Source organism: Podarcis melisellensis, assembly GCF_964234715.1.
Source record: "Podarcis melisellensis genome assembly, chromosome: 9".
In the NCBI taxonomy this organism is placed as follows: Eukaryota; Metazoa; Chordata; class Lepidosauria; order Squamata; family Lacertidae; genus Podarcis; species Podarcis melisellensis.
In genome coordinates this window covers 20319236-20346308 of record NC_138541.1, presented here as the reverse complement: position 1 = coordinate 20346308, position 27073 = coordinate 20319236, and the positions used below count along the sequence as shown (strand labels likewise).

At 40.9% G+C, this 27073-nt stretch overlaps 2 protein-coding genes across 2 annotated transcripts in view; one reads left to right on the top strand and one right to left on the bottom strand.

Annotated features, from left to right (window-relative positions):
• The window catches only part of LOC309377656 (uncharacterized protein C4orf17), a 74625-nt gene that overhangs the window by 37857 nt on the left and 9695 nt on the right, over positions 1–27073 (bottom strand). The window lies entirely within an intron of this gene.
• The window catches only part of LOC309377255 (uncharacterized protein), a 36880-nt gene that overhangs the window by 5696 nt on the left and 4111 nt on the right, over positions 1–27073 (top strand). Inside the window, exons 5-14 of the mRNA XM_081924244.1 lie at positions 608–827; positions 2695–2958; positions 4000–4135; positions 5186–5324; positions 7353–7362; positions 10832–10924; positions 14109–14144; positions 14901–15002; positions 20123–20261; positions 26944–27031. Of these exons, the coding sequence (XP_081780370.1) occupies positions 608–827; positions 2695–2958; positions 4000–4135; positions 5186–5324; positions 7353–7362; positions 10832–10924; positions 14109–14144; positions 14901–15002; positions 20123–20261; positions 26944–27031 (1227 nt within the window). The remainder of the gene's footprint in view (positions 1–607; positions 828–2694; positions 2959–3999; positions 4136–5185; positions 5325–7352; positions 7363–10831; positions 10925–14108; positions 14145–14900; positions 15003–20122; positions 20262–26943; positions 27032–27073) is intronic.

The window sequence follows — 27073 nt, the reverse complement described above, 5'->3', positions numbered from 1 at the left end:
TAATCAGAGCAGTTCATTTTTAAAAAAGGAACTACTTTTAAAAAAATAATAATTGTGTTTATACCCCACCTTCCCGCCAAAGGTGGTGTACATGGTGTACTCCTTTCTCATTTAATCCCCACAACAACCCTGTGAGGTAGGTTAGGCTGAAAGGCAGGGTTTGTCCCAAGGTCACCCAGTGGGCGTTGTGGCTGAGTGGGGATTTGAACCCTGGTTTCTCCCAGGTTCTAGGCAAAACTCTAGCCACTACACCACACTGCCTCTCATCTAATTCATCTTCGGTTCACTCTGTGTAGTTCAGAGATTTTTGAGTCAATTCAGTGAACTTCGTTAAACTAAACTAGTTCATTCCAAGCACTGGTACTGATTCACTTTGTTCTTCACCTGCTTCCGTTGGGCACTATAGCCAGTATTTGGCACTGCCTCTGATAGAAGCTTCCCTCCCGATACAATAACGATTTAGAGGAGGATTTTCCTCAAGGAAAGAGTTAACCCGAACTACAATAACTGTTATATACACACAACCTGGTGGTGCTATTTGCATTTTAAGATGCACATTAAGGTCACATCTATTTTTCCCCCATTTCTGCCTGTCTCTTTTCAACAGCCTCAGTGAGGCTCGTGGATTAATGCTTGATGGCACCAGCAGGTTCACCTGCAAAGGGAAAAGCCTTCATAATTTCATCAGCACCAGTACCTTCACGGAATACACTGTGGTACATGAAAATGCAGTGGTGAAAATTGATGCTGCTGCTCCTTTGGAAAAAGTGTGTCTGATCGGCTGTGGGTTTTCTACCGGTTATGGTGCAGCAGTTCAAACAGCCAAGGTGAGTTCTACTAGAGCACAGGTATATCCACTGCTTAGCTCAGTGCTTCTCAAAAGGTGTGGCATGCCACATTGGTGTGGCAGGAGAGGATGGCAAGGGTGGTGGGAAGATTCAAGGACAATCAAAGAAACATTTAAGCAGTATAGTATAGTATAGTATAGTATAATGCGGCAGCTAGACTAGTGACTGGGGCGGCCGCCAAGACCACATAACACCGGTCTTGAAAGACCTACATTGGCTCCCAGTACATTTCCGAGCACAATTCAAAGTGTTGGTGTTGACCTTTAAAGCCTTGAACGGCCTCGGCCCAGTATACCTGAAGCTTTGCTTCTCGCAGTGAGGGATCTGCCCGGACGCCGGATCGTTCTGCTGAGGTCCAGCGCCAAGGGCCTTCTGACAGTTCCCTCACTGCGAGAAGCAAAGCTACAGGGAACCAGGCAGAAGGCCTTCTCGGTAGTGGCACCCACCCTGTGGAACGCCCTCCCATCAGATGTCAAAGAGATAAACAACTACCTGACATTTAGAAGACATCTGAAGGAAGCCCTCTTCAGGGAAGTTTTTAATGTGTGACATTTTAATGTATTTTTAATCTTTGTTGGAAGCAGCCTGGAGTGGCTGGGTAGACCCAGCTAGATGGGTGGGGTATAAATAAATAAATAAATAAATAAATAAATAAATAAATAAGTATCAAAATATTGGGGGGGGGGGTTATACAAACAAAAGCAGTATCCACACCTCTCTTCAAAGAGCATTGGCTATTCTTCTACACAACATATTGTTCTCCACAACATATTGGTGTGAACAGGGATTTTCAACTCGGACAAATATGAATGATCAGAAAAGTGAAAGGCTTCATTGTGTTGATGAGGAGACATTAGTTTGTTTGTTTCAAATTAGACCTAATATAAATGAAATTACCTGGCCAAAGCAACTCATACCTCTCATTGACTTTGTTTACATATTTTGTGTACATATGTAAGAGGCTCATTTATAATTATAGCCTGGGAATGATTCATGTTCTTATGTAGTTGCATTGTTTTATACTTTCTGGATGTCCTATAATCGTTTTATAAAGTAGTTGTGTTCTATGTTATAAGTCAAGCACTGCTAGGAGTTGTTTCTTTTTGTTTCCCAGTGCATTTGTCTTGCCTCATCCCTTGTTCCCCTGTTCATTTCATCCGGAGATGAAAAATAATGTAAAGTAGCTGAGCATCATTAGCATTCCATACAATGTGTCCTTTGTTGTCCCATCTCAGCACAGCAGTGTCTTGCCTACTTAGCTGTCACAGCAAAGAGACAGAGCACATGCTGCTGTCACCATAGGTATGTCATGGTGTCCCCTTGGACCATTATCTCCAACAGTCTTGAGAAGCTGTTTTGTACTGAGCCAAAACAGGTGTTCTACAATCAAGGTATAGAACCCTCTGATGTGTTCTAGGTATCGTGTAAACCTGGATTTCAGGAACCAAAGTCTGTGAATTACCATTTCAAGGGATGGATAGCCCTAAGACCAGTCAAGAATACATAACACACAAAGGATAGCTCCATATTTTACACTTTTTGTACCACATATTAGAAGGACCATATTTCAGAGGGTACAGCTCTTTAAATGCCCCTTATTTCTGAAATTCTAAGCTGGTCCCTACTGGAAGGGACCAAAAAGCCAGGTGAATTAGCATAGCAGGATGGAAACAGCTCCCTGTCCACCTATTGCCCCAACCCTGTTTTGAGAAGTTAAAATACTACATATTTTTTCCACACCAGTAAAATTGTCTTCTGAACAAAAGCTGAAAAGTATGCTTCACTGAGATATACTAGGACTACCGAGCTGTGCAACAATTTTTTTCTTGATCTTATGGTTTCCTAGGTGGAACCTGGTTCAACCTGTGCTGTTTTTGGTCTGGGAGGAGTTGGTCTTTCAGCCGTCATGGGCTGCAAAGCAGCTGGAGCATCCCGGATCATCGGGGTCGACATCAACAAGGATAAATTTCCCAAGGCTAAAGAGATGGGAGCCACGGAGTGCGTCAACCCTCTGGATTTCAAGAAGCCCATCAATGAAGTGCTGTTTGACTTGACTGATGGTGAAGGTGTAGACTACTCGTTTGAAGTGATTGGGCGTGTTGACACCATGGTATGTGACTTCAGAAACTGGACTGCCAAATAGTGCCCATAAGGCAGAATTAAAATCGCCAACCTGGGGATAGATCAGTACAGTCAGGAGTATTGATTGAGAAAGTCCTGGGTGAACAAATACGTGGCAAAATAGAAAATTGGTTGTGGTGCATGACTGATGTCTGAGGGTAGGCTGTGCCACATGAAAAGGGATGGAGGAGAAATTTGATTCGGTATGCATCTAAAGCTGAATGTCTCAGATTTGCATTTTCTAAAACATTAAGCAAACAGAAACACAGCTCTCCTTCAAATTTGCATTTCTCTGAATTTTGCAGTGCAGTTTTCCAACCAATGTTTAGAAAAATGCATGTATTAGGGAAAAGTGTGCATCAAAATGAAGATATTGGGGAAATAGCATATAAATATGCATTATATTAGGGGAAATGGCTTGCAAAAATTGATCAAAACTGTATATAAACCTGGTTTTATGAGGAGAAATTAGCAGCAAAATGCCAGTGGATTTGCATGAGGATTTTAAAAATGAAATAAACCATAGATTGCTGCAAAATGTAGAAAAGTGTGGGAAAAAATGCGAAACTGGCAGATACTTCCATACCAAGATATTACTGTAAATTCCCTCTTCCAGGTGATTCAAATCCCTAGTCTGACATTACACTTAAAGTTGCCTATCACAACTCTCTCTCTCTGAGCTGAGCTGAGCTGAGAACAGTATTCCAAAATTCTGGGAGACACAACATCCAAAGGACAATTACATTATGATTCACACGGTAGTCTGGGAGATGCAGATCAGGTCAAAATACATCAGAATTCTTAGTCACCAAATATTTCAAGCATCCCTATCTACAAGATTCAAAGAGTACATTTTTCAAGGGAAAGAGAAGAAAAACAATAATGAAAGCTTTAACATTCAGATGCTTTGGGATTTTTAACCATTGTCCCATTATACTATTTAGGCCAGGGGAGAGCTTTTATTTTGTCATCACCACATTTTGTAAGTGAAACAAATAACAAAATGCCATGTCTTTGTGTCTTACCTCAGACGGCTGCCCTGGCATCGTGCCACAGCAACTATGGGACCAGTGTAATTGTGGGAGTGCCTCCTTCCACCTCTACAATTGCTGTTGACCCGATGTTGCTTTTCACAGGCCGTACCTGGAAAGGATCTGTTTTTGGAGGTATGATTGTGCGCTCCCCCCCAAAAAAGCATATTAATTCCATGTATGCAGGTTAAAATTTTGGATAGTTTCATGTCCACAAAAAAGAGATAATTTTGGACATGGCGGTGAGTTTCTGAGTGTGCTTTGGGATAGTTAATGCAGAAATGTACAAACTGTACCTCCAAACCCAGGAACAGCACACAACTGAATCCTGTTGTCAGCTGCCAATGACAAGAGTTCCATTGGCATACTTGATAGCTCTCCACTTCTCAGAACTAATTCAAGCTCCTCTGGGAGGTTCTTAGAGTTGGGGAGGAGGGTGGGGCGAGAAACAGTGAACTGCTGGATCCAGGAACAGGCTGTCCAGTTCAGTGGGAGCCTGAACGGTCGCAGGGGAAGCAGTCTAAAGTCCAAGCCAAGCAGAGAGCATTCAGCACTTTGGACAGCTCCAAGACAGTCGCAAGAGAAGTTGTCCCTGCAGTGAGCTAGAGTCAGATGAAGCCTTATGACCAAAGCTGGACTGTAGTGGGCTCCACTTCCCGGGAGGAGCTGGCTGGCTAGTTATTTTGTATTATTTGGCTTATTCAAGACTGGTGAGACAGAGGTAAAACAAGGAACTTGTCCTGAGTCAGAGGAGGCCAACAGGCAGTAGTGTGATGGAGGACCATAGTCTTACCTGATGTCTGGCAGGTGAGTCATTGCTTCTTACCAAGAAGGGGAAGTGGCAATGAGGTCAGCATGGTTTAAATGCACTAGTGTACCCAAACCAATGCACTTACCAGCCTTTGCAGTGCTCTGCCTTCCCTTCTGGTTTGTCCCTTCCCTTCCTGGTAAGCAGCAGCAACTCACCTACCAAGAGATTGGGTAAATGTATCTGTGCCACCATGCCATCTACTACTGGCAGCATGGCTGGGGCCGCAACAGTCCTGGATAAGGGCTCTAGTGGCTCTTTCTCAAGGAAGCAGGAGTCCTTTGCAGTAAAACTTCAGGGAAATAGTTTCACAGTTTGTATTGCACTTATTTCCATGTTGCATTTTGCCTGATATTTCCCTGTTTGCTGGTTTTCAGGGTGGAAGAGCAAAGACTCTGTCCCCAGACTGGTTTCTGATTTCCTGGGGAAGAAATTCATCTTGGATCCATTGATAACCCATACCCTACCTTTTGAAAAAATCAATGAAGGATTTGAATTGCTCCGGGCAGGAAAGAGGTGATTCTTTTTTCTTCTTTCTTAGCTGTACTTTTAAATACCTTCTCCTTGACTATGGGGTACAGTTTGTGGGGCTACCTGCAGATTTCCAATCAGGCAAGACTACCTGGACGAATGGAAGCCTCCATGTTAGTTGCTGCCTCCACACAGGTGATGGCTTTGGGATGAAGTCTGTAAGTTCCATAGCAGAACATCCAATTTGCATGTGTAGGTTCGGTTTGCAATCTTTCAAAAAAGGATCAGGTGGCATAGCAGGAAAAAGCCCCCTGTCTGGGGCTCTGGAATAGCACTGTCACTAGTCAGAGAAAAGACTACTGGCCAAAATGATTATTTTTATTATTTATATACAGGCAACCCCCCCCCCCCATTTACCTGGGAGTTGTGTTCTGAGACACTGTGAAAATCAGTGAAATTGCATATATTTGAAACACCATTGGAAAAGCCTGCAAACATCCCGTTTCTGACATTTTTGTGATGTTTTTGTGTCACTTCTGGGTTTGGCGCAATGCACATGTGCACAGTTGCACACATATTGAATGGGGGGGTTGCCTGTATTGATATTGCTTACTTGGCAAAATGGCTTCTAAGGGGTTTACAAACCAATTATAGAATATCGCTTTACACCTAATTAAAATGCACAATAAAATAAATGCATTAAAATGGTTTATCAATTAAGCAGCACTGAAATTATTAGATCCGGAGCTTCAGGTCTGGAGATCAGGAGGTTTGTCTAAAGAGATGCATCTTCACGAGGCAGCAAAATGCCAGTACCTATGGGGTGTCTCGCATTTCAGCAGGCAGAGCATTCCACAACACTGGTTCTACCAGTGAAGAAGCCTGCCTCTGTGTTAACAACAAGATGATTATCATCAGGTTATGGCCAAACTAACCAGGTTCCAATGGATGGACAAACAGTCTCACCTGTGACAAGGCAGCTGCTTCTGCTTATGTGACACCTGGAAGTTCTGCTGTCATTGGTGTCACCATCACCTATCTGCTCCTGTGGCCACCTGCTATGCCATTGCCCTGTGCCCCATTGCATCCACTGCTGACAAGAAGCACTGTCACCGCTGGTGCCAATTTCAGGCAAGATCTCACCCAAAATGGGCGCTGTCTTGCCTCAAATCGGTTCTGCTTCTCTGCCACTGGTGGAGGTGGTGGGGCAGGTGGGGAACCCATGGGTATGCTGCTTGGGGGGCTTTTGCTGCCTGAGGCAGTGGCCTCGCACTACCTAATGGCTGGGCCCTTTCTGATTGCATGTGGACCACTACCATGTGCACAAGACAAACATCCTTGGCTCTTCTCTCTCCCATGAGAAGAGTCCTGTTGGATCAGGTCAAAGGCTCATCAGCAGATTGTGCTCATGGTGACCAACCAGATGTATATGGGAAACCATATTGGCAAAACCTATTGGAGTTTCACAACTTTCTGACTAGTTGCAGGACCTTAGCCAGACCTAGCAGAGTACACGCAGAATCCACGGAAGCAATTGGCGACTTGGCCCCAGACAGGATAGACGAAGCAGGAACCAGGAACTTGTAGTTAGGTGTTTATTATATACAGTGGACTATTTACAGGAACAGAACACGGGTCTTATGCTAGCTCTCTCTGACACAACTCACAACTCCTACACTGACACAGAACTCTGAACTCAACCACTGAACACACACATTCCAGTTAGTAGACCATTAATTATCACTCCCTTGAGAGAGCTTGACCAATCAGGGAGCCTCTGTTATCACCAGGCAGACTTACTCCTTCAGATTGCCTTCTGGCTGTCTGCCAAACCTTCAGTGACTCTGTGTGAGTAGCTGCACGTACACAGTTTCCCAACAGTAGCAGTATTTGAAGGCATACGGCCACCAGCAGTGGAGGCAGAACATAGACATCATAGCTAGTAGTCAATGATATCCTGAAAAAAGGCAGGTTGGAAAAGTACAGGAGACAGTAAGATTCTAGCAGCTCTCTTTGAGTACCTGGGAAACAAGGCTTGTCAGAATCATATATATATTGTTTTTTATGTTTCAGCATCCGCACTGTCTTGACATTTTAATATCTTGGGGTGAGAAGAAGGATGACAGAGTGAACAATAGAGGAAGCTACTACTCCCAGTCTATAATCAATATGAGTGCTAAGTTTGTTTATGTTTTCATTTTCTTCTCTTCTGTCCTCATGTTTGCTTAATGGACCAAATCTGAAGAGGTTTGCTTTCTCTCTAGCTAAGGAGTTGAAAACATGTACATGCTTGAGAGCTTAGTTGACCAGGTGATGGCCAAAGGTAATCTAATACCTTCTTTTGGTAAGGTATTTTCTGCACAGTAGCCTCTCTGTGCTTCCAAATAAATGAAAACTACTGCAAACACAGTTCTCAAGTTATCAGGTGTTAAGGAGCTTGACATAATATTGAGTTTCTTACTGTTTAAAAAAAACACACCCCATAATTATGACTTTCATTTCCAGCCAGAGAATGACATGTTATATTGGACTAACTTATATTAAAAATACATCATTTGGCATTTGAGTAAGATTTCATGTAAACTCTCTTTCTGATCTGGAAATGGCTTATAGGTGAAGAACTCAGATGCATGTGTAGAATTTCTCCATGTACAAAAGCTTTCCTTTGAGCACTATTTGTGCATGCAAATGGATGCATGTGCAATTTAGTTCTCCATTGATAATATGCATTTTACATGAATGGGACCTCACCAGAAGAGCTCAATGTATGCATCTGACTACTCGGAATGACCATCTGGATCAGAGCAATTGTTGCATCTATTTCTATAAAGCACCTTTCATCACTCGGAGCTGTATACAAAGTGCCTTAATTTAGCAGTATCTACATTAATTATACAAATTGTTTCAAGGGCGCAGTAGAGTCTAGCTAAAGTTTTTTAATTGCCAGTAAAAAAAAAAAGTGCTACTATAAATCACATTACAATAGGTTATACTTACAGTAAAATAACTATATTTCTGTTTCCAAAGGCAAAGCCGGTACTAGATAATCTTTTAAGTGACTTGTTATATATACAGAGAGATGGGTTAGGCACCAGATTAAGTCATGGGACACACAGGTTCTCATAATGGGAGGAATTCAACCTTGTGCTATTATGATTGTTCTGACAGTGGAAGCACTTGTGGTGTAGTGGTTAAGAGCGGTAGATTTGTAATCTGGGGAACCGGGTTCACGTCTCCGCTCCTCCACATGCAGCTGCTGGGTGACCTTGGGCTAGTCACACTTCTCTGAAGTCTCTCAGCCCTACTCACATCACAGAGTGTTTGTTGTGGGGGAGGAAGGGAAAGGGGAATGTTAGCCACTTTGAGACTCCTTCGGGTAGTGATAAAGCGGGATATCAAATCCAAACTCCACTCCTCCACTTCTTGCTTGCCAGGTGGAATAACCCCCCTCTCCCCTGCCCCCGCACTTTTCTAGGGGTTTATCCTGAGGCTCCAGAGTGAATTTTGAGAAGGTGCAGAGGAGGGTAAATTACTAGCCAATAACTTTGTCCTGGTTTCCGCTAGTGTGTCCGTTTAGTTGAATCCAGACCAAAGTTCTTGCTAATTCCCATCTCAGCATGTGATAAAGTCTACGAAAGAAAGATGTGGCCTAATAGCAGGTTATCATTTCTGAAACTTTTGTTGCTATCAGCTGTAAGGACTTTGCCTCCAGTATATTGAAACGGGGCCTCCTTATGCATTGGCTTAGCTGCCGAGAACTTATGGAATGTTTATGAAAATGTTGGGTGGCCATGTCCCCAGGCTCCCCTGCCATCTGTATGTTGACCCTAAGTTTGCCAAGAGATGAGTTAAGATTGTAGTAACAGTTTGTATTAGAACCCATGCAAACTTAGGTGTAGCCAGATTTTACCTTATTGTTTTCCTTTCTACCATTGTCTCTGCTCTTTGATGTGTCTTTCCCCCCCCCCCTTGGCGTGTATATGTAATCAATAAAACAGCTTTCCTGTATTCAGCTGGTGTGAATCTGTGAGTTCTGCAATCCAGCTATTTGGCAACCTTTCTAACCTGAAAGGAATAGATAAAAGGGAGCAACCTGCGACCCTCCAAATGTTGCTGGACTACAACTTCCATCACTCCCTGGTCATTAGTCACGTTGGCTAGGGCTGAGGGGCTGGATTCCAACATCTGGAGGGACACAGGTTAGCTCCTTTCGCTTGCCTGAAGTTTTTCCATGGTAGCTTGACCAGAAATCATGTTGCGGGGAGCATGTACACCAACAGTACTGTCAGCTCTCCAAAAGTAGATCCAATGCAAAGAATGTTGGATCCAATGGAGACATCTGTGTTCAGCTTCCTACTCAACCATGAAGCTCAATGGGGTGGGCGTGCGGTGGCCCTATCATCTACCATATTTTCCACTCCATAAGATGCACTTTATTCCTCCTAAAAAGTAAGGGGAAATGTCTGTACGCCTTGTGGAGCGAATGCGTAGTCCCTGGAGCCAAATTGCTCAGGGGCAAAAAGCAGATCGTGCTTTTTTTTCTTTTTTTTTTAAGAAAGAGGGAAGGGGGTGTTGAAACAAAGCCGCTGAGCAGCCGATCGGCAAGTGATCAGGAGGGGAGATAAGGGACTCTAGCAATAAAGGAGGCAGCCTGGGCGGGGGGAGGTAAAGACAATAAACTGGCAAGGAGAGGAGACAGGAAGATTAAAGCAATGAGGAGAGAAATTAGAAGAAAAGGAGGAGCAAAAAACTGCTCCAGCTAAGGAAAAGACACTAAGGCAAACAAGAAGGAAGGGGGTGTTGAAACAAAGCCGCTGAGCAGCTGATCGGCAAGGGATCGGGAGGGACATAAGGGACTCTAGAGATAAAGGAGGCTGCCTGGAAGGGGGGAGGTAAAAGCACATGGATTTTTGCACTGGGTCACCCCAAATTCACCATCAGATCACATAGCAGGTCCATGGCTACAGCCTGCACCAAAAACACATACATCCACTGTTTCATTGGGCGGCAAAGGCTCAAAAACATGGTTACAAAGCACAGATCCACATGGATCCTCATAATTTTTGCACTGGGTCACCCCAAATTCACCATCAGATCACATAGCATGTCTATGGCTACAACCTGCACCCCAAAAAATCCCACATCCACTCTTTCATTCAGAATATTTTTTTTCTTGTTTTCCTCCTCTAAAAACTAGGTGCGTCTTATCATCTCTCTATCTATCTAATCATCTCAGAGAGTCAAAATACATGCTACATTATTTGTGGTTTTACTACAGTGTGCCTACTTTGAAGGCAAAGCAGCTGCAGGGCAACCTCCAATCCAGAACATGTTCCTAATCCAGTTTGGGACCCCACCACAGTTTTCTGCTGAAAATCATTCTCCTCCCAGATACTGTTAGCGCTGATATTTACTGTACTTCCAGCAGAAACTCTGGAGGCAAATGGTTGTGGCTGGGCTGCTCAGCAGGGAGTTGTGGACTGAACCTTTCAAAGTACCTCTTAAGATATTGTAACTGTCATGCCCCCGCTGGGTCATGCCCCTCTTTGCAGGTGGATCTGTTGCTGCCCAAAGCAGATGCTACAGGGGAGCAGGTTATGTCAATGAACAGGGAGATGGAGCAGGAGGATCTGGGACCTTCGGAGGTGACTGCATCCAGGGCCCCCTCCTCAAGATACAGGGGTCCCAGGGACAGTATCAGAGGTAGAGGATAAGCTGCCACTGAGTCCAAGGAAGCTGTAGCATCTAAAGGTCAGCTGTAAGACACTGGAGTGCCTGCCTGAAGAACAAGGGCTCATCAGGAGTAAGGGGCTCCTTGTGAAGAAGCTACACCTCATGAGTAGACCAAAATTCTGAGGCACTCCAGATGGTCTGCAGCAGTGTATTTTGGACACTGAAGACTTGTGGTTTAAACTCTCAAGTTTCTGGCAGAAATTCCACAACAACATCCTTACAGGAGCTTCGTGATGTGCCATCTGTCTGGTTACTACATCTGAGCTTGGAGTTGTTATTGTTGTTGTTTGGACCTTACCTCATTTGCTTTGACTTTCCGTTTGCAACTGCCCCTGTGAGTGGACTTGGGATTCCTACATTTGCTTTCATCTGAAGCAAGACAGTGACCAAGTTTTGCATGATGATTCCTGATATCAAGGAACAGGCTTTTGCATATAATAATAATAATAATAATAATAATAATAATAATAATAATATTTGTACCCCGTCCATCTGGCCGGGTTGCCCCAGCCACTCTGGGAGGTTTCCAACATTTATAAAAACGTAATAAAACATTACAAGATGATGCAACTTTTTTCGTTTCTTTTTGACTCTCAGGATTCCTAAGCATTGGTGGGTACAAAACTACTACCAGTCTATCTATCAGTGGCAAAGCTAAATATCCACTGACTAAATGCCAGGCTTAATCATTGATTTTCCTTGAATGTCAATATGCTTTAGAAATCAGTCAAGGGCAATGAGTTTAATATTTGCCTGAAATTTAAGGCTTTGTTAGGTATTCAGGGTGACAGTGCAAAATGTGTTTAGCAAACCTTTCCTCTCATTATAAAGCAAATATCTCTGTGAGGGCTCTCTGCAGGCACAGTATATTTCAGAAGACATGCAGCAGAGGCAGATTTAGGGCATCGAGATGATTCTGCTGCCTTGGACATGGAGCCTAGTGGGTGTTTCAGGGTGTCTCATCTATAATGTAGTCAATTGAGCAGAACAGAAGTCAAGGGGGGGGGATGTTGGCCTCACACTGGGCACCGATGAAAGTTTAAAGACCAAAGTCCACCCCTGGAATGCTATGTGGGGTAAAACACAAGCAAACACTGTTATAAACTATGTCAGTCAGGACACCTATCCACATATGGTAGGAATGCAGATTTGCTGCAGAGTGTTGGAATTCTGTGTTTGCAGAAATTATCAGCTATTGCTCGATGAGAAACCGGTTCTAGCATTACTAAATATTGGGCAACCTGGCGACCTTCAGTTGCTTCATTGGAAACTGGTAGCCCTCAGCAGCCTGAATAGAAGTGGAAAGTTACTGGAAGATGAAGGGCTTGATAAGATATGGCTTATAGCCTCCTTGGAGCACTGGATGTGTCAAAACAGAGTCATTAAAGGTGATAATGGAGTAGGATAGCCCTTTCCTTCATATGCAAATAGAGATGGACACTTTATTCAGCCTCCATTAACACAAATTACATTAGGGAGGATGGAAAGCTATTTGAGAAATACATACTTGGAGATCTCCTGAGAATAGTGCATGAACACAATCTTTGGACAAAATACTTTTATTTCTATACGATGAATAGCAAATGTGTGCTTTGTACATCCTGTTTACTTCTTTCATGCTTTACTTTGTGAAAACGTCAATTTTTTAAAAAATTAAGAGCAGAGAAACAACACTTTTTCATATGATTTTTTAAAATAGAAATCAAAGCAGAATATTAAAACCTTGATTCAGGAAAACAGCTTTTGTGTGAAGAGGCTTGCTTCCTAAATCAGGAACTAGATGCAGATGATGCAGAGACATTTGTCTTGTACGAGGTATTCAGTGCGCCCTCCAAACCATTTAGACTGTACAATGTGGTTATGGGGTGCCTTTTTGTCCCTATTGCACTGCAGATAAGGAATTGGATTCCCAGCCACTGACAAATGATGTGTCCATGCTACTTTTTATAACTGTGCCATTATTATCATTATTTTTAAAAAATGTGTGTGAGAGAGTGAGAGAGAGAGAGAGAGCACGCAGCTGTAAACTAGTAATTCAAAAGACCTTTAGAACAGAACAAAGAGATGACAGCTGTACTTCAGAGCTGTCTTTCTCTGAAAGCAGCTTTTTCAGAATCTTGGTTGCGGCCTGCAGTTAATATAGCAAAATTACTAATATCATTTCCATTAAATGGATGGGAATTGTAGTCCCAAAACAGCTAGAGACCCAAATTTGGGAAACCCTGCAAAGGGATCTGGAAGGAGTGGCTTCTGTTCTGAAGCCCAGGCAAGTTCGTACTTGATGTGTGTCATTAGGAGCCTCTTTGCCTTGAGTTGAGTCCACTGATATATAGGCGGGCTGGCACTTAAACTGGTTTTCCCAATGCCTGACCATCCCCTTCATCTGTAATCAATAAAGTTGTGCCGATATTTGACCCAAGCAACGTGTCCCGTGTGTTTATGTCAAGATGGTCATGGGTGGTGGGGGCATGATGGAGGCATGTGGAGGGGCCAAGTTCCCCAAAAGTTGCGACCTCACCACAAGCAGCGTCATCAAGATCAGCTCCGACAGGAGCTCCGATTCCGACGGAGGGATGGAGAGCAATTTAAACTCATCCCCGGAGCGCCGGTTCAAAAACAACGACGTGATCTTCAACAGCTACACTTGCGACGACCGGGGTGAGGGGTTGTTTGGGCTTTCTTATCACCATTGTTAATTCCTATCATCTTTAAGCACACACAGTGCCAGCCCTTCTGAGAGCAGACTCACGGACCAGAGTCACCCATGGGGTGCGATCCACAACGGATGCGTTGCACAGTTTGGAAAAGATTAAAGCAAATATTCATGGAGGATAAGGCTCTTATTTCCTTGAGTGCAATCCAAATGTACGGTGTATTGTACCGCAGCTGAAGACTCTTAACCTACTTCCTTCAAAGTTGTGAAATTGCAGGTGGAAACAAACTGAACGTAGAGGAGTGGCCACATTTCTTGGTGTTGAACTGGGGAAGGGCTATGTTTAGTTGAAAGATAAATCAAATATTTGCAGCAGAACCTTTGTACTTCTAGGAGGACAGACTAGAAGTTCTGAAACGACACAGAGGAAGCAGATACGCTAGATTACAAAGCTCAACATCATGAGCACTGCAGGGAAAGTAAGTAGATGATTTATTTTAAAGTTGTTTTTTCAGCACCAAGATGCATAAATAGCTTTTAAAAATACAAAATAGGCTTATTGTACTATAAGCAGGAGCAATACATTCCTTGAGGTTCATCCAAGAAGTTCTTGGAAGTTTCATCTTAGGGGTTCCTGAAAGTTTCTTCTATTTTCCTCCTCCTGGAACGCCATCATTAATACCAAACCAGTGCATGTTAAACATGCTTTCAACTGGGGAGGAAGAAACATCCAGCAAGTTGAAAACTAGCTCAGTGGTCATCAGGGCTTCAATCCTAAATAACTTAACCAGGGAGTAAGCCCTGGTGAAGATTGTAAAAAGATGTCTAATTGAAAGCCACCCTGAGGAATTTGGCTATAGGCAGGGCTTTTTTTCAGCTGGAACTCACCAGAACTCACTTACGGCACTTCTCAGATGGGTGCCATTGCCATTGTAAGAGAACAAAGGAGGCATTCATGGTGAGTTCCGGCACCTCTTTTTCCTGAAAAATAACACTGGTATTGGGGCGCATATTGAATATTAAACGTGCACAGGATTGCAATGTTAGCTGCGTGGAAAAATAGTATATGATCTTCTGTTACTTCACAGGACATTGAAATCAGAGCTGTCACTGTAAATTGTTTTTAGGTTTTGTAGAATCAAGTGGTATATACATTTTATTGGGGGTGGGGGTTGTCGAGGATAGGATTGCACAGTTGCATACAGAAATACTGTTATAATATTCTATTATCTCAGGTCATTAAGTGCAAAGCTGCCGTTGTCTGGGAAGTCCTGAAACCATTTAGTATTGTGGAAGTAGCAGTTGCCCCACCTAAGGCACATGAAGTTCGGATTAAGGTAAGAGAGACAAACCAAAAATGGCATTTTGCAGATTGTTAGTATCTGCACTAGGGATGGAGGAATTCGATTCAGTTTGCACTTAAAGATAAATCTACCTAACTTATGCTTTCAAAAAACAATATGAGAATGGGGAAGGGCTGCAGACCGTGGAGGAGCAGCTGTTTTGCTTGCAAAAGGTCTGAGGATGAATCCCTGGTATCTCCAGGCAGGTGTGGGACAGTCCCTAGTCTGACTCTCTGGTGAGCTGCTTCAGTCAATGTGGAAAATGCTGAGCTAGATGGACCAATGGTCTGACTCAGTATAACAACAACAACAACAACAACAACTTGTACCCCACCCATCTGACTGGGTTGCCCAGCCCCTCTGGGTGGCTTCCAACAGAATATTAAAATCACAACAGAATATTAAAATCAGAATATTAACAAAGGTCAACACTAACACTTTGAATTGTGCTTAGAAACACATGGGGAGTCATTGTAGATCTTTATAGCTAACGTGTTTATATTAGGAGAAATTTGCACTCAAATCCTGATGAATTTTCATGAGTATTTTAAAACAAAAACCTGCAAACTGATGTGGAAATGTGGGAGAGTTTTGAACCCCTGCAAGTTGCTGCAGGAGAAGGATTGTGAATAATATTGGGGTGGGGGGTTCGGGGGGGGAGGGGGGAGGGACGGAGGAGGAGGTCTAAGGAAGAAGGAAACAACAAAAGGAAACAACAGCTGTTTATTTTTCTTTTTCTCTAATTAAATCACAATGGTGTTAAAGGTTTATAGTTGGAATGTTAATGGGATGAACGATAAGGGTAAGAGGAACCGAATTGAGCATATCCTGAAGAAGGAAGGCTTGGACGTTATTTGTCTCCAGGAGACGCATATAGCGAGAAAACATAAAAGAATTTTGATCAATCAGAGACTGGGGAATGAATTTATATCCTCTGACCGGAGCAAAAAGAGAGGGGTGGTTATCTATATTAACAAACAAATTGAAGCGAAACATCTATTCAAAGATGAAGAAGGAAGGATATCAGCAGTACAAGTAAACTGGCAGGGAGAAAAGATAATAATAGTGGGAATATATGCACCCAACGACAATAAGTCAGAGTTTTATGGGAAGTTGGAAGAAAAGCTACTCGACTACGCCGATCAGAAAATTATATTACTGGGAGATATGAACGGCGTGGCGTCGTTGGAATTGGATAGATTGAGGGACACAAAGGGCAAAGAAGGGAAGCTACCCAGAACTTTCTTCTCCCTGGTGCAAAATTGTAGTTTAGTAGATATCTGGAGATTTAAACACCCCCTAGAAAAACAGTACACCTTCCACTCAGAACCTAATGATTCATCATCAAGATTAGATCAGATGTGGATTTCGAAAGAATTAGTCCTAAGATCTGTACGGGTGGAGATCCAGGCTAGAACAATCTCGGATCATAACCCAATAAAAATGGAACTGAAAGGGCAGGAAAGCAGATCCAATAGATGGAAACTTAAGGATTATCTGCTGGATGACCAAGAGGTAGTAGAAAAGGCCAAAAACAGACTAAAAGAATATTTTGAAGACAACTTAGGTAATAACATAAAATTAAAGGTGGTGTGGGATGCAGGCAAGGCGGTGATGAGGGGTTTTTTTATCCAACAGAGCGCAATTAAGAATAAAAAAAGGGAAAAAGGGAAAAGAGAAATCATGCAGCAAATAGCAGAGAACGAACAGAAACTAATTAAAAACCCAAAAAATAAAAAAATAAAAGAGAACTTAAAAGTTTTACAATCCCAATACACGGTGCTGATAAACAGAGAGATAGAATGGAAAATTAAAAGACTGAGACAGAGGAATTTCGAACATGCCAATAAAACCGGGAAGCTACTCGCTTGGCAATTGAAAAAAAGAAAGGAACAGAATATGATAAATAGGATAGTGGTGGAAGGAGAAGAGATAAATAAACCTAAAGAAATAAGGAGAGCCTTCTTGGATTTCTACGGAGGGCTCTTTAAAAATACAGAAAAGAATAAGATGAGGAAAATAGAGCGATACTTGACATCTAAGAACATCAATAAGATTTCCACAACAGACAAAGAGAAACTAAATGCCCCAATTGAGACAGAGGAAATTAAAGTAATAATAACAGATCTAAAAAATGGGAAAGCCCCAGGCCCAGATGGATTTACCAGTAGATACTATAAAGAGATGGAACCGGTTCTGCTGAAGCCACTACAAGAAGTAATGAACAACATTCTTAAGGAAAGAGAAATTCCGGAGACGTGGAAGGAGGCACTGATTACACTAATCCCAAAGCAAGATTCAGACTTAGACCAAATTAAAAATTTTAGACCGATTTCCTTGCTAAATACAGATTATAAGATCTTCGCGGGAGTCCTGGCAAGGAGATTTAAAGCCATCCTGGCAAAAAGTATTCATAGAGACCAAGCCGGCTTTCTGCCGGGTAGGCAAATAAAAGATAATATAAGAAACATTATAAATATTATAGAATACCTAACAGAAAGGTGTGACAAACAAGGCTTACTGCTATTCGTGGACGCTGAGAAAGCGTTCGATAACGTAAACTGGGAATTCCTGCTGAAGCAAATGGAACATATGGAAGTAGGTACTGAATTTTACAATGGGATAAAAGCAATTTACACGGAACAAAGAGCGAGGATGATAATAAATAACGTGGAGACGGCAGAAATATTAGTATCCAAGGGAACAAGACAGGGATGCCCACTATCCCCACTGCTATTTATAGTGATGTTAGAGGTCTTACTAAACTCCATTAGAGCCAATAAAGGAATCAAAGGAATCAGGGTTGGCCAGCACGAACATAAAACTAAGGCTTTTGCAGACGATCTGGTCGTAACAATGGAAGACCCACTGAACTCAATAAAAGAGGTACTCGGAGAATTTGACCAATTTGGGGAAGTAGCGGGCTTCAAATTAAACAAAAGAAAAACAAAAATAATAGCTAAGAACATGCAGGCAGATGAGATTGAGGAATTACAAAGAGAAATAGAAATAGAAGTGACAAAGAAGGTGAAATACCTAGGGGTATGGGTAACGCCAAAAAATATAGATCTATTTAAAAATAACTATGAAACAGTATGGAAAGGAGTCAAGAAGGATTTAGAAACGTGGGGCCGGCTTAGATTATCATTTTGGGGTAGGATAGCCACAATTAAAATGTCGGTACTCCCAAGAATCCTATTTCTCTTTCAAAACATCCCGATTATTAAAGGCACAAAGACATTTAAAGCCTGGCACAGAGAGATCTCCAGATATATCTGGCAGGGAAGGAAGCCGAGAGTCAAATTTAAATTATTGACGGATTTGAAAGAAAGGGGAGGCTTCGCCCTGCCAGATTTGAAGTTATACTACGAGGCATCATGTTTATGCTGGGTCAAAACTTGGATAAAACTGGAAGACAGGGAAGTACTAGACTTGGAAGGCCACGATACTCGATTCGGGTGGCATGCCTATTTATGGCACGAGCGGAAGAAAGGGCATAAAGGATTCGGGAATCACATTTTCAGGGGGCCTCTGATGGAGATATGGGAAAGGTATAAGGATGTGTTAGAACCCAGAACACCACAATGGTTGTCTCCATTAGAGGCTATATCCGTCAAAAAAACCAATATGAGAGCCAATTGGGCAACTTACGAACAACTGTTAATGAAGGAGGAAGGAAAGTGGAAATTGAGGCCGTATGATCAGGTTAAATCTCAAGTATATGATTGGCTGCACTACCACCAGCTAAACGATTTGTTCAGAAAAGATGTTAAGGACAAAGGATATGCTGACACAAAATCTAGATTTCAAACGGAGATTCTGGAGAATAATACAAAAATCTTATCTAAAATGTATAAGCATCTACTAGATTGGCAATTAGTTGACGAGGAGGTTAAGGCGGTAATGATACATTGGGCTAGAGACCTAGGCCGTAATATATATTTCGAAGAATGGGAAAGACTCTGGAAACAACACATTAATTTTACGGCCTGTGTGTCACTCAAAGAGAATTTAATGAAAATGTTTTATCGCTGGTACCTGACCCCGGTCAAACTAGCCAGAATGTACGGATCTAGCAACAAATGTTGGAAGTGCAAGGAAAGAGAGGGGACTTTCTACCATGTGTGGTGGGAATGCCAAAAGGTAAAAGGGTTCTGGGAGAGTGTATATAATGAAATGAAGAAAATGTTAAGATACACCTTTGCTAAAAGGCCCGAGGCGTTTCTGCTAGGCTTGGTAGGAATGGAGATAAAGAAAAAAGATCACAAATTGTTCCAATATGCAACAACGGCAGCAAGGGTCCTAATAGCTAAAAATTGGAAACAAGAGACTCTACCGACAATGGAGGAATGGAGATCCCAATTACTTGACTATGTGGAGATGGATAGGTTGACAGGAAAAATTAGATATATAAAAGATCAGAGGTTCGTTGAAAATTGGGAAAGTTTTACGAAATATCTGGAAAGCTTAACCGAAGAACAGATAACACTAGCGGGTTTCAAAGGTGCTTTGTAAGAGTAAAGGGTAATGCCAAAAGAAAAGGAATGAATGAGAATGACTTATGGTATTACAAACAAAGAAATGCGGACTTATTGTTTATAACAGTATGGACGATTCGTGGAAAGACCGAAGGAAGTCTTTTTCTTTTATATTTTTGGTGGAATAATAAGAGTACTGATATAGTTTGTTTTGTATTTTGATTTGTACTTTAATTTATGTAAACCAATAAAAATTATGCAGAAAAAAAAAAAAAAAGGATTGTGAATAATATCATGAGAGGGGTGTTTCTAGGACAAAGGTGAAGCTCAAAAGCTCCCTGGTTATATTAGGTATTGGATGATGGGTGTCAATTAAAGACTTCCTTTTTCAAAAACACACACAAAAAAACCTGTTAAGTGGAGATCTTTAACCAGTCTAAATTAGATATGAAATCGTTTTCACACATGAAATTATTTTTAATTGCTTTTAAATATTTGTACATGTTGATCTGTTTGTAATTGTTTCTATTATTTATGTTTTTACTGCGATAGCATTTTGAGATATCTTATGGGAAGCAATTCATGAACTGAATTTTTTAAATAATATAAAATAAAAAACTTTCTCCTTTAAACCAGATTTTGGCATCTGGAATATGTCGCTCCGATGACCATGTCCTAAGTGGGGCATTGCAAGTAAAATTCCCCATTATTCTTGGTCACGAGGCAGCTGGTGTTGTAGAGAGCGTTGGGGAAGGAGTTACCTGTGTGAAACCAGGTAAGGTAAAGCAGAGTGCAACCAGAAAATATCAACTCACAGCATTGGTCAACAAGGATCAAACGAAACTAGGAGAGCCAACCAACTGGTGGAAGAATGAGCAAGAAAGTGTTTTCTTTAGGGAAGGGCGGTCAGCTCTGGGCCAATGACTAGATTTTTAATGTAAATGCCAGAATTTGGAATCAATTTCTAAACATTTCTAGAATCAATTGCTAGACAGCAACATTGGTTTTTTTTGCTTAACTGCTGATATTACTACTACTACTAATATCACTTGCCAGGATGGGTCACAAATAGTTAAACCTGCAATATTAATCTAAAACAAATTGCAGTCAAGAGAATAGGGTAGTCCCTAATTTCAGGTGCCAAACACCAGGACTGCTATACTGCCAATACCCCAAAATGTTGATGAAAGAGGAACTACCAAAAGGGCCCTTCTACTGATTTGAATGTCCAAGAGCAGGTACCCCTGAACTTAGCTCTCCAGATGTTTTGGAACTACAACTCCCATCATCCCTAGCTAACAGGACCAATGGTCAGGGGTGATGGAAATAGTAGTCCCAGAACATCTGGAGGTCTGGGTTTGGGGATGCCTGCCCAAGAGGGTCTTTAGGGTCTGTAGGGGAAGAGACAATATTTCAGCTATTGGGTGATAAATTTGTTTTTTTGAAAGATATTTATTAGAATTTCCAATTTAATACAAAAAACCAACAGAAAACAAAAAATGCACAAAAAATAACAAAAATACACAATTAAGAAAAAATAACAAAACAAATATAATTCCCATTACTTATTTCCATTACCTTGTTTCCCGGACCTCCTCTCACCTCCCCCTTTTGTATTCCAGTTCAAATTCTTAACTCAGCAAATCCTTATTGTAACTTAATATAACTTATTTTAACTTGTTTCTCAACCTTTGCATTACAGCTGGTAACCACTTAATTTCTGTCCAACATCATTCTAACATTCATTAATTTTACAATATTTCTGCAAATAATCTTTAAATTTCCTCCAGTCCTCTTCCGCCGACTCTTTTCCCTGGTCTCGGATTCTGCCGGTCATTTCTGCCAATCCCATATAGTCGATCATCTTCATCTGCCATTCTTCCAGAGTGGGTAGATCTTGTGTCTTCCAATATTTTGCAATAAGTATTCTTGCTGCTGTTGTCGCATACATAAAAAAGTTCTGTCCTTCTTTGGCACCAATTGGCCAACCATGCCTAGGAGAAAGGCCTCTGGTTTCTTCAAGAAGGTATATATATATATATTATTATTTTTTTATAGATATTTTTTATTGGATTTTCAAATACACGTAAAAAAAATTTAAGTTTCGCTTACAAAAAAAAATAAACAAACCATTCCACTTTCACAAATATTTTTACATAACCAATCGGACTTCCTCACATCTCCCGTACCTTGCATTCTTTACTCTTTAGGATGTCAGCAAATTATCACCTTATTTTTTAATTCATACTTCTCCAATAATTTTTAATTTAAAATACTCTTTATCAATTACTTAAACCTTTAACACCCTTAATAATACCTTAAATTTCTTCCTTTTCTTACTTTTAACTTAATTTCAATCTCAAAAATCTAATCGCTGAAGCAAAAACTTCCAAGTCGTACAGTTTAGCATTTTAACATTCATACAACTTATAATGTTTTTGTAAATACTCCTTAAATTTAGTCCAGTCCTCTTTCGTCGTTTCTTCTCCCAAGTCGTGGATTCTGCCAGTCATTTCAGCCAGTTCCATATAGTCCATCAGTTGCATCTGCCATTCTTCCAGTGTGGGTAAATCCTGTGTCTTCCAATACTTAGCTATAAGTATTCTTGCTGCTGTGGTTGCATACATAAAAAAGTTCTATCCTTCTTTAACACCTTCTGGCCAACAATGCCCAATAGAAAGGCCTCTGGTTTCTTGGGAAAGGTATACCTAAATACCTTTTTTAATTCATTATATATCATTTCCCAGAAGGTCTTCACTCTTGGGCAAGTCCACCAGAGGTGAAAAAATGTCCCTTCAGCCTCCTTACATTTCCAACATTTGTTATCAGACAGATGGTATATCTTAGCAAGTTTAACTGGGGTCATGTACCACCTATATATCATTTTCATAATATTTTCTTTCAGGGCACTACATGCCGTGAATTTCAATCCGGTGGTCCATAACCTTTCCCAGTCTTCAAACATAATGTTGTAACCAATGTCCTGAGCCCATTTTATCATAGCTGATTTAACTATCTCATCCTGTGTGTTCCATTTAAGCAACAAGTTATACATTCTCGAAAGTACCTTAGTCTTAGGATCTAACAGTTCCGTCTCTAATTTCGATTTTTCCACCTGGAATCCTAACTTTTTGTCCGACTTGAAAACTTCTTGAACTTGGGCATACAGAAACCAGTCCTGCACCCTATTTTTTAGTTTTTCAAAGCTCTGCAGCCTCCAATTGTCTCCAACTTTTTCTATAATTTCCCAATATTTCGGCCGGCCGGCCTCCATATTGGGTTTTTTTCAGGCCTCGGTGTTTTACTCTCTAACAAGTCTTTATATTTAGTCCATACCATATAGATTGCTTTCCTGACAATGTGATTTTTAAACATTTTGTGAACCTTTACCTTGTCGTACCACAAATATGCATGCCATCCAAAAACGTTGTTAAACCCTTCCAGGTCTAGGACATCGGTGTTTTCCAGTGATAACCAATCTTTCATCCAACAGAAAGCAGCAGCTTCATAATATAACCTTAAGTCCGGCAGGGCAAATCCCCCTCTTTCTTTTGCATCGGTTAGTATTTTAAATTTTATTCGGGGCTTTTTGCCCTGCCAGACAAATTTAGAAATATCCTTCTGCCACTTTCCAAAACACTCCAAAACCTTTTTCATTTCATTATAAATCATTTCCCAGAAAGCCTTAATCCTTGGGCACGTCCACCAAAGGTGAAAGAATGTACCTTCAGTCTCTTTACATTTCCAACATTTATTATCGGGCAAATGATAGATTTTTGCAAGCTTGACTGGGGTCATGTACCACCTGTAAATCATTTTCATAATATTCTCTCTCAAGGCATTACATGCCGTAAATTTCAAACCGGTGGTCCATAACTGTTCCCAGTCAGCAAACATAATATTATGTCCAACATCCTGTGCCCATTTAATCATAGCAGACTTCACCGTTTCATCCTGAGTGTTCCATTTCAGCAGCAAGTTATACATCTTTGACAAAATCTTAGATTTAGGTTCTAACAATTCTGTTTCTAATTTTGATTTTTCCACCTGGAATCCAATTTTCTTGTCCAATTTGTAAGCCTCCATTATCTGATAATAATGAAGCCAGTCTCGCACTTTGTTTTTTAGTTTCTCAAAACTCTGCAATTTCAATTTGTCTCCCTCTTGTTCCAAAATTTCCCAATATTTTGGCCATTTGGACTCCATATTAAGTCTTTTGAAAGCTTTCGCTTCCATTGGTGACAGCCACCTTGGGGTTTTATTTTCCAATAAGTCTTTGTATCTTATCCAAACATTAAACAAAGCTTTCCTGACAATATGGTTTTTAAATGCTTTATGTACTTTAACCTTGCCGCACCACAAATATGCATGCCACCCAAAAGCATTGTTAAATCCTTCTAAGTCCAAAATGTCTGTGTTCTCAAGAAGTAGCCAGTCTTTCAACCAGCAGAATGCTGCCGATTCATAGTAGAGTTTAAAGTCTGGCAGGGCAAATCCACCCCTTTCCTTTACATCAGTTAATATCTTAAATTTTATTCTGGGCTTCTTGCCCTGCCAGACAAATCTAGAAATATCTTTCTGCCACTTCTTGAAACAGTCCATCTTGTCCACAATCTGCAATGTTTGAAACAAAAACAGCATTCTAGGCAATACTTTCATCTTTATGATTGCAATTCGGCCCAACAAGGAAAGCTTCAAATTTGACCATATTTCTAGATCTCTTTTCACTTCTGTCCAACATTTTTCATAATTGTCTTTAAATAAGTTCACATTTTTTGCTGTCATATTAATCCCCAAATATTTCACTTTCTTAACCACGGTCAAACCAGTCTCATTCTGAAACCTTTCTTTTTCTATTGGTGTTAAGTTTTTCTCTAGAACCTTAGTTTTTAACTTGTTCAGTTTAAATCCTGCCACTTGACCAAATTCATTAATTAAGTCTAAAACCCTTTTAGTACTAGATTCTGGCTCCTGTAGCGTCAAAATTAAGTCATCTGCAAATGCTCTCAATTTGTACTGTTTAGCTCCGACCTGTATACCTTTAACCAACTGGTCTCTTCTAATCATATTCAGCAGGACCTCCAGAACCGATATAAAAAGCAATGGTGAAATTGGGCACCCCTGTCGTGTCCCTTTTTCTATCTTAAATTCTTCCGTAACCACATTATTTACAATTAATTTAGCTTTCTGTTCAGAATATATTGCACCTATACCATTTTCAAAACCTACCCCCATCCCCTGTAGATTCTTTTTCATAAAACTCCAAGAAATGTTGTCAAAGGCTTTCTCCGTGTCCACAAATATCAAAACTGCTTTCGTGTTTATATTCACTTCTAATTTTTCCAAAATATCAATTATATTCCTCAAATTGTCAGACAGATGTCTTCCCGGGAGAAAGCTCGCTTGGTCTTTATGAATCTCTTCCATCAATACTTTTTTCAATCTTTTAGCCAAGATATCAGCAAAAAATTTGTAATCCACATTTAATAAGGATATGGGGCGGTAGTTCTTAAGTTGAGTCTTTTCAGTCTCTGTTTTCGGTATAAGCGTGATATATGCCTCTTTCCACAACTCTGGGGCCCTTTTCCCTTCCAAAATTTCATTGCAGACTTCCTTCAAAGGTTGTAATAAGTACTCCTTCAAAGATTTGTAGTACCTGGAAGTCAGCCCATCCGGTTCTGGAGACTTGCCCAATTGCATACTTTGAATGGCACCTTCTATTTCCTGTTCTGAAATTTTATAGTTCAACATCAGTTTACTTTCTTGGGAGATTTTTTGTAATCCATTTGTCTTTAGAAAACGTTCTATATCCATTTCTTTCTGTGGCCCTTGTGAGTATAATTGTTTGAAATACTTCTGAAAGCAATTTCTAATCTCAGTTGGATTGTGTATATTTTTTCCTTCCACTTCCAAGTTTGTTATAGTGTTTAATTTCTGTCTTTTTCTCATTTGCCAGGCCAACAGTTTCCCACATTTATTCGCTGATTCAAATGTCTTTTGTCTCATTTGTTTAATTTTCCATTCTATCTCTTGATTCGTCAATTCCATATATTGTGTTTGGTATAATTTTATTTCTCTCAAAATCTCCTGGGACTTTGGTTTTACTCTCAATTTCCTTTCCCCTTCTTTTATTTTCTCCAGGATTTTGTTTTTCTTTTCATTTTGACTTCTCTTCTTAATTGCATTCTGTTGTATCAGAAACCCTCTCATCACGGCTTTGCTTGCGTCCCAGATTACTCTTTTTTCAACTTCAGTATTCAAATTTATTTCAAAGTAATCTCTCAAGGTTTTTTGGGCCTTTTTATAAACTTCTTCATCTCTAAATAAAGTGTCATTCATCCTCCATCTGAAGGAACCAGTTGCTATTTGTTTCATTTCCATCCTTACAGCATTATGGTCGGAGCAAGTTTTAGGGCAGATTTCCACTTTTTTTTATCTTCAGAGCCATTCCTCTAGTTACCCATATTTGGTCAATTCTAGTCCATGTCATCTTGGCTTCAGAAAAGAAGGTTCCCTCTCTTCCCAGAGGATTCTTTGTTCTCCAAATGTCCACCAAATTCATATTGTCAGTCATTTCAAAAAAAGTTTTTGGTAGTCTACCGTCTTTGGTGACTACCTGTCTTTGTGCTTTGTCCATATTTGTAGATACTACTCCATTCATATCCCCCATCAAAATCACATTCTCATCTAGATGATCCAGTAGAGTCTCATGCAACTTCCTAAAAAATTCGGGTGATAAATTTGTTTAGGGAATTAAACACTAAGATGAGCAGCTTGAATTGGGCCTGGAGACGACAAAGTGGCAACCACTGGGCATGCACGAACGGTGCAGTCTACACATGCACATTAAAGAACCCGCTTTTTGAATTAAATTTGTGCTCCCCACTTCACAGCTAGCTGCACAAGAGTCTGCAACATTCATGACATACCCTCCAACATTGCTCAGATGAAAATAGGGACATTTCTCACTTCCCCCCTCCAACTGACCCTCGTGAACCCCCCTCCCCAATTTTATACTGTCCCCCGCCCCCCAAAAGCATTTCCTATCAGAGGAAGGGTAAGTGCCATCAGCACTGCACCAATGCGACACTGTACACATGCCCTCCACCATCTTGAGAAAACCCTTTAATCCTGGCCAGATTTGATTCTTTGGTAGATTTACAAAAAGAAAAACACACTGCAATAGATAAATTTTAGAAAGGGGCAAGATTAGAAACAGACACACAAAGCATTAAAAAAAGAAAAGAAAACCAAGATTCCTTGTACTCCACTTTGGTTGGCTGTCTTGGCTCAGCTCAGCTGTCCCATCACACTGGCCACTGACCATGCTTGCTAGGGTTGATGGGAGTTGTAGTCCAACAACATCTGAAGGACTGAAGGTTCCCCAAGCCTGTGGTATGTGCTAGCTTGTCCAAATATTTTAAGCAGGCTAATGATGGTATGTTCATCATTCCCAGGAGACAAAGTCATCCCACTCTTTGCCCCACAGTGTGGAGAATGCAGCGCATGCAAACATCCCAGAGGCAATCTGTGCAAACTCTGCGAGTGAGTTGAAGTTGTTATTTGAAACAGTATTGGAAACACCAG